The sequence below is a fragment of the Chiloscyllium plagiosum genome, chromosome 19 (assembly GCF_004010195.1).
Source record: "Chiloscyllium plagiosum isolate BGI_BamShark_2017 chromosome 19, ASM401019v2, whole genome shotgun sequence".
Lineage (NCBI taxonomy): Eukaryota > Metazoa > Chordata > Chondrichthyes > Orectolobiformes > Hemiscylliidae > Chiloscyllium > Chiloscyllium plagiosum.
This window is the reverse complement of record NC_057728.1, coordinates 43,981,217-43,989,322: the sequence shown is the minus strand read 5'-3', so window position 1 is coordinate 43,989,322 and position 8,106 is coordinate 43,981,217. Positions and strand designations below refer to the sequence as shown.

The following is an 8,106-nucleotide window of genomic DNA, read 5'->3' as shown; positions in this document are numbered from 1 at the left end:
CACTCCACCCTCCCCTCTGACCTATCACCTCCATCCCCACCCCCATTCACCTATTGTACTCTTTGCTACCTTCTCCCCAGCCACCCCACACCCCCATTTATCTCTCCACCCTGGAGGCTCCCTGCCTCCATTCGTGATGAAGGGCTTTTGCCCAAAACATCGATTTTCCTGCTCCTCGGATGCTGCCTGACCTGCTGTGCTTTTCCAGCACCACTCTAATCTAAACTCAAACTGCAAATGGCAAAGAAAACATGAAATTTCGGGGTAACAGGTTCTGGTGTGAAATTATTCAATTCAATGTTAAATTCAGAAAGCTGTGAAATGTCTAAACAGAAAATAAGCTGCTGTTCTTTGAGCTTGTGTTGAGCTTTAGTACAACACTAACAAGCCAACGATAGAAAAGTCGGTGTGGAAGCAAAAATTTTAAATTAAACAACAAGCAACTTTAAAATCAAAGTTAAGCTTGTAAACTAACTGGGGATATTTCACACAGGAACCAACAGCCTGCATTTCTTTCCCTCAAGGTAGTAGAGACCATATTGAGCTTTCCATGTCGCACATAAATTTCAAAGAAGTACCAGTAAATCATTGTTCCACATGGAACGAGTGTTTGGGGTTTTGGATGATGAAGGAAGAGGCAGGGGAAGGTGATCGCTAGGCAAGATACAATAGGAAGAAGACAAAGTGTTGAGGGTCATTGACAAACAGACTAAAGTGTAATGGAGGAAACACCTATTTGCAATGTTGACAGCATGCTGGAGCTGCTATAAAAAAGAACAAATGCCGAATTGAATGTTGAAGCTTGAGGGATGGAAAGGGAAGAGAAGGAAAAGCGTCTCACGGATCTGGAAGAGAGTGAAATAGGTGATGTAAATCAATAAAGATTATAATAGGGTATGTATAGAAAGTTTAACTTGCTCTGATGCTCAAGTCCAAAAGGGGGGGGGGCGGTGTTGTGTGATATTACTTTAAAATTAGAATCATGTCTTTCAGGGTGACGTCAAAAAATACTTCTTCATAAAGCGTGGTGGAAATCTGAAACTCCGGCCCCCAAACAAACTGATGATGTGAGGTCAATTGAAAATTTCAGAACTCAGGTTCAGAATATGCATGTGTAGATAAATAAATATCAGCTATGGTTCATCAGTGCAACAGAATTTATGTATGTCTGTGTGTGCATGGTGTGCTGAATGACCTAATCCTGTTCTTATGTTTCTACAATTTTGGACATATCAGAGTAGTGTAATTGGCAATTTTCTGTTGGTTGCAACACCAAATGACACTGCGACTCTGCACCAAAGATATGTATTAACAAGAAGAACAGATCATCCTTATTGCAAAATTCATTTGCGGCAAGTAACATTTGTGTCATACAAATGCAAGGCAATGACCATCTCCAGTAAGAGTCAATCTAAACACTGCAACTTGACATTCAATGGTGTTACCATCACTGAAACCCCCACATCAACATCTTTGGGGTTACCATTGACTAGAAACTCAACTGGATTTTCCATTTAAATACAGTGCCTGTATTTATAAATAAATAAAGCACATCAGAGACTAGGAATATTAGAGCAAGTAACTCACCTCCTGACATACCCAAGCCTGTCCACCATCTACAAAGCATAAGTTAGGAGTGGGATGGAATATTCCCCATTTACCTGGATGGGTGCAGCTCTGACACCATTCAAGAAGGTTGACACTATCTAGGCAAAGCTGCCCGCTTGGTTGGTACCACATCCATAAACATGCATTACTTCCACCCCCAATGTTCAGTAGCAGGAGTTCATACTATCTATAAGATGCACCGCAGAAATTTGCCAAAGATCCTTAGACATTATCTTGCAAACCCAGAAGCACTTCCATCTAGAAGGACAACAGCAGCAGGCACATGGGAATAGCATAACCTGCAAGGTCCTCTTCAAGCCACTTTTCATCCTGACTTGGAAACATATTGCCATTCCTTCACTGTCACCAGATAAAAATCCTGAACTTTGCTCCCAAGGGCATTTTAGATCAATTCACAACACATGGACTGCAGTGTAGCAAGCAGGCAACTCACTACCACCTTCTCAATGGCAACTAGGGACAGCCAATAAATGCTAGTCAGCCAGTGATGGCCATATCCCATGAGTGAATAAAAAATCCTTTTCTGCCAAATTATGAACACTTCTGAGTATAGACTCCTGGACCCTAAATTGAAACTTTCCAAACTTTTCCCACTAGGAAGTTGTCACAGCCAGCACACAGAGTTGTTTTCTTGTCCCATCATTTTAGGCTTAATTAATTGGATGTGAAACTGGAAAATACAAGTCAATCCTACCACCCAGTCCTCTAGATCTGTTTTGAATAATCATCTTCAGATGCTGTGAAATAAATGCATTGTTCTCCATTAAATCTATGTCAGAAAACATTCATGACATGCTAATTTTAATATTCTTCAAATTTCATGCAAACTTCCAAAACATACTTTGTTCTTTGCAGTGTGGTATATGCCTTTCCATTTCCAAAATGCTCTTTGATAATAACTTGCAGAACTGCACGATAAAATAAGGATTCGGAAGGAAGCTGCCAACAATAAAAGAACCAGACACTGTCAATTCAGAACAAATCAACAAATGTAATTTAGCACATTCACAGCAAAAGGATTAAGAGTGTAATAAGTTTAATAATAACAATCCCCAGTGATCTTAACAGCTGGTAAGAATACTGTAAAAATTGCATAATCACAGAAGTACCAGCTATCTACAATGCAGAGTTTATCATTTACTTTTTTCATGCCAAAATCAATCCCATTTTGAGTTTTCATTTTGGCCCTGTTTTGTGGTTTTTGCTGCTGTTTTGTATAAAACAGCCACACTGCTGGAATCAGTTTGGCAATTCTGAGATATTCTGATTAAAAGATAAGTACCAGATGAATTCTGAAATTTGTCACACACTTACAGAAATGATGGAAACGACAGTAAATTCTACAAAATAATCTTCTGAAAAATAGGCAACAGGTCCTCCTCTAAATAAGCAATAAAACTAGCAAATAATTACTCATCAGCAAATAAAATCTGAATTTCTCTTTACTTTTACAATAAAATATGTCACATAACATTTCCTTTACCATTTGCAGTATAAGTCATCTGTAAAGACTTTGACTTTTTATTTTTCTGTATTTTTGATTGTGAACTGAACTGTGAAAAGAACTGTTTTAAAAAGATTGCTGAAGAACTACTGCTGTTTTTAAAAGCAAGGAACATGACACTAAACATTGTTTATACAGCTGTTTGTTCAAGCAGTTGAAATATAGTTTGCAAAAGACCTGAAACTGAGGCACATGTACAAATGGAGATTCAGCCAGCTGATTGGTCTGTGAACTAGTGACCAGTTATCAATGACCAAGGCCTTCTGCCTGCTAACTTCAGAAGCCTTCATATCTCCACAAGTTCCGGAGTTCTCTATTTTCTGCAGTAAAAGCAATTTTCAGTCTGAAGAAAGTTTATCTTTCCTTCAGCAATTGCTATAATTTGTGACTTTTAATTAATAAGCCACAGATCTTCTGTAACTGTGAACCAGCCACTCTATGCCTCCTGCAAACTAGTGAAAGCACCTGGATAGGCAGGAATCAAAAGCATTGTTCTGACCAGCACAAGAACCAGCTCAGCAGGTTTTGTGAACAGAGACAACACAACTACTTTTCAAATTTTTCCTCCATCCATAACACTTGTGTCTTTTTTTCCTATCTGTGTCTACTGTGTGGATCAGAAGTTTATAAGTGGACTAGAGATTTAACTTGTAGTGTTGTAGGCTGACAGTTCATAATTGTTTACCAGTTGCTACAGTCTATTTACCTGTAAATAGTAATTCTGATTACGTACAGAAACCTGGTCCATGTTTTCTGTCAACCTCAGTCTAACAGACAAATTGTGCAGATTTTAAAACCTTTTGTAACCACTCAGGGAACGGTTAAGCATGATTTCCAGTGCGCCACCCCAGTGCGCTTACCATCACACATAATAGAAATTTTGTTTACTACTGAACGAAGAAATGAACCATAGCTCAAAGCGGTGTGAGGGGAAGGTTTATATTAACCTCTTAACAATTTATTCAAAGGGACAACAAAGTGCCCAATTTAAAAGGGACTTCATATCTTTCTACGAAGAAATAATGTTGAACTTATATGTGTTCTTGCTTGAGATAAACTTCTTGAGATTTCACATATGAACTAGCGTGTCCTTTAAGAACTCTTAAGAACAAGCAAATATTCCTACATAGCTTAATCTTACAAGTAATAAAAACACAATGTTTGTCCAATATTCTCAAATCACAGTTCAAGTTGAAAGTATTTTAAATGACATCAAAAAACATTTTTCAACATTTTTACACAACCAAGGATAATTTTTCCTCCAATTTTTGAAGCTGTGTTATTTTGAAGTATGGCTCCAGAAGCACTGACAGTTCTGCAGTACCTCACAAAACATTATCCTTTACAATGGACAAAGTTCAACAAGTGAAGATGCTTTATCATCAAACTATGCCAATTACAGAATAAATCGTACATAAAACAGCAACTAAAAAATTCATTTACTTTGTAGCTTTAAGACAGAATAATAGATGAGGTGAGCTGACGTGAAAGTGATTACTCTTGAGAATAAAACAGTTTGTATGAATATAGATTTATAAAATCATGAGGCACATGGATAGGGTAATTAGACAAAGTCTTTTGGAATGGGGGAATCTACAATTAGAGGGCATAGGTTTAGGGTGACAGGGTAAAGATTTAAAAGAATCTTAAGTTAAGGGGAAACCTTTTCACACAAAGGGTGGTGCGTGAATGGAATGAGCTGCCAGAGGAAGTGATGGAGGCTGGTACAATTATAGCATTTAAAAGGTATCTGAATGGGTATATGAATAAAAAGGATTTAGAGAGATAAGGGCCAAATGCTGGCAAATGGAATCAAATTAGTTAAGGATATCTGGTCGGCATGGATGAGTTGGACTGAAGCGTCTGTTTCCATGCTGTACATCTCTATGACTTTATGAATCAATGAATAATAACATGAACAGGCCTAAGCAAATTGAAGTGAATGGAAATGGAGAGAAAACTCTCCATTGATTGGACTCTTACCCAATATAAAGGAAGATGGTTGTCATTGTTGTTCAATCATCTTAGCTTCAGAACATCACTTCGAGAGTTCTTCAGGGTCATGTCTTAGACTCAACCATTTTCAGACTTCCTCCAGAATTATAACAAAAGTGGGAATGTTGCTGACAACTGCACAATGATTAGCACCATTCACAATTCCTCAGATACTGATACAGCCTGAGTCCATATGCAGAAAGACCTGGACAAAATCCAGGCTTCAGCAGATAAGTGGCAAGTAGCATTGGTACAATGCAAGTGTCATGCAATGACCATCACAAACAACAAGTGAGAGAATGGTTGAAGCAAGTTAATGAAGTGAGTTTCAGAAGATTGTATGAGAAAACCTTTGCCTAGTGGAGAGAAACAACCATTGAAACATGCCAAAAATGACACAGACAGTTCCATGTAAGATTCAGCCCATGGTGTTCCAAACAAACACAATCGTGCATTGATTAGATACGCTTGGTCAAATAGCTAGTCTGAGAAAAATCACAGTGTCAGACAGAGATATTCTGGGAGGAAATTTCATGGCATCAGTTCTAGAGGACTCAATTGTGCTCCAAATGGTAGGGCAAAGTGACTGGACATTAAATAGAAGTTCAAAGTTTGGGTGAAGATTTGTAGCTCAGGTGCTCGTTGTTGTGGTTCTGTTCGCTGAGCTGGAAATTTTTGTTGCAAACGTTTCGTCCCCTGTCTAGGTGACATCCTCAGTTATTGGGAGCCTCCTGTGAAGCGCTTCTGTGGTGTTTCCTCCGGCATTTATAGTGGCCTGTCCCTATAACTAGACACGAAACGCCACAACCAGCTATCCCTAGTAGCCACACACGCAGACGACAAGCAACATGAATTCGACTGGGACAACACTACCATTATAGGGCAAGCGAAACAAAGAACAGCCAGGGAATTCCTAGAAGCATGGCACTCATCCACAAACTCCATCAACAAACACATCGACCTGGACCCAATATACCAGCCACTACAGCGGACAGCTGAAACTGACAACCGGAAGCGGCAGGGACAGGCCACTATAATGCCGGAGGAAACACCACAGAAGCACTTCACAGGAGGCTCCCATGCACTGAGGATGTCACCTAGACAGGGAACGAAATGTTTGCAACAAATATTTCCAGCTCAGCGAACAGAACCACAACATTAAATAGAAGGTCAGAATCAGAGGTAAACAGAGTTTTTGGAAACTTGTAGGGCTGGAGCAGATTACAAAAATTGGGAGTGCTGAGGTCATGAAGGAAGATAAGATGATATTAAAAAATTAATATCTTTAATTTGAGGCAGTGGGGAGGAATTTTGTTGAGGCATTGGTGATCTTATCTGACAGCAGAATCGGTAAGAGTCCCATGCTGCATCTTTTCAGGAAGGCCATCAAACTACAAGCCAAACAGGTAGTGGCGAAGCCAGTGGAGGGCCTCCCCATGGAATTAAGACTCTAAAAGTAGAAGTTTCCCAACTGCAACAGGCCTATGTGCAGGTGGATCAATACCAGCAGTTGCGACATGAGGCCCTTAAGTGGTCAGTAATTGGCAGTAGATACGAATAATGATCAGGAGCAAGAACATTAGTAAACTACACTTCCTCTTTCCTGTTAATGCCCCAGAGTTTAACTGGGTTCAGGTAGCTAAGCATGGATCTAATCTGGGACTTCCATGTCTCATTGTTCAATAGCATATTGTGTAATATTAGCCCTCAGATATGATGATAAATTGGGAACCCACATCTTACATCTATTAGTCCATTCCAATGGTTTTCTTCCAACAAAATGCTTGGTTTGGAGCACAGTACACTTATCACATGACAAGGATTTAAATCACTGGTTAATAGGCAGAAGGAAAGAAACTTTGCAATCATTGGCTTCATTGGAAATTTTTTCTGACTATTCAAGTCAGTCCATAACTTTGTTCCAAAGCTGGGAGATTCTCATATCGGGGACATTCTATACTGCTATCAGTATTTAAATTTCCATACATCATTTGATTAGAAAAAGCAATTAATGCTCAAGCAAACATAATTACAGTGAAGTTTAAAATAAAATGACCAATTCATTTGTTGTCAAAGTTGAAATATGATTGAATAAAACTTACCCCCTGGCCAAATGTCACTCTTTCCAATGGCTACAAAGTAAAATGAAAACAACATTTTTAAGCTCTTTATTGGGATGACTCTGCAAACCTATAATTTACTTAAATTGATGCATCACGTGCAGTAAATTTCAAGATTGATGTGAAAAAGTACCAGACATGCAGACATTCTAGCATTCCGTCCACAACGCCAGATATTGCTTCTCAAATACTGGCTCATAGGAAATCCCCATGGCCCATGACAGCATTCTGCAGAGAAAGAAGAATGAAAAACTCATTATTTTTCCTTTTGATGTTTACAATAGACAATAGATGCAGGAGTAGGCCATTCTGCCCTTCAAGCCTGCATCACCATTCAATATGATCATGGCTGATCATCCTTAATCAGTATCCTGTTCCTGCCTTATCTTCAAAGAACAACCCAAATGGCATCCTTCTTTAAAGACAACGTGGATGGCCTCCTTCTTCAAAGACAACCCGGATGGCCTTCTTCTTCAAAGAAGGACCAGTTCCAATACCGAGCAACCCAGATGGCCTCCTTCTTCAAAGACCGCAATTTCCCCCCAAACATGATCGACGATGCTCTCCACCGCATCTCCTCTACTTCCCGCTCCTCTACACTTGAGCCCCGCCCCTCCAATCGCCACCAGGACAGAACCCCACTGGTCCTCCATATACATCATATCATCCGTCGTCATTTCCGCCACCTCCAAACGGGCCCCACCACCAGGGATATATTTCCCTCCCCTCCCCTATCAGCATTCCGAAAAGACCACTCCCTCTGTGACTCCCTTGTCAGGTCCACACCCCCAACCAACCCAACCTCCACTCCCGGCACCTTCCCCTGCAACCGCAAGAAATGCAAAACTTGCGCCCACA

The 8,106-nt window shown here is 39.9% G+C and overlaps 1 protein-coding gene and 1 long non-coding RNA gene across 6 annotated transcripts in view; one reads left to right on the top strand and one right to left on the bottom strand.

Moving 5' to 3' along the window:
• LOC122559737 overlaps positions 1-1,136 on the top strand; it is a 25,976-nt gene extending 24,840 nt beyond the window's left edge. Inside the window, exon 4 of the long non-coding RNA XR_006314529.1 lies at positions 994-1,136. This is a non-coding gene — a long non-coding RNA (uncharacterized LOC122559737). The remainder of the gene's footprint in view (positions 1-993) is intronic.
• Positions 1-8,106, bottom strand: part of mettl25 (methyltransferase like 25) — an 86,318-nt gene that overhangs the window by 25,525 nt on the left and 52,687 nt on the right. For 3 of the 5 annotated variants that reach the window (XM_043709683.1, XM_043709684.1, XM_043709685.1), the window contains exons 6-8: positions 7,382-7,476; positions 7,231-7,260; positions 2,471-2,568 (exon numbers count right to left, since the gene is read on the bottom strand). In XM_043709683.1, coding sequence (XP_043565618.1) covers positions 2,471-2,568; positions 7,231-7,260; positions 7,382-7,476 — 223 coding nt within the window. The remainder of the gene's footprint in view (positions 1-2,470; positions 2,569-7,230; positions 7,261-7,381; positions 7,477-8,106) is intronic. The other 2 variants (XR_006314527.1, XR_006314528.1) reach the window with 1 other exon arrangement.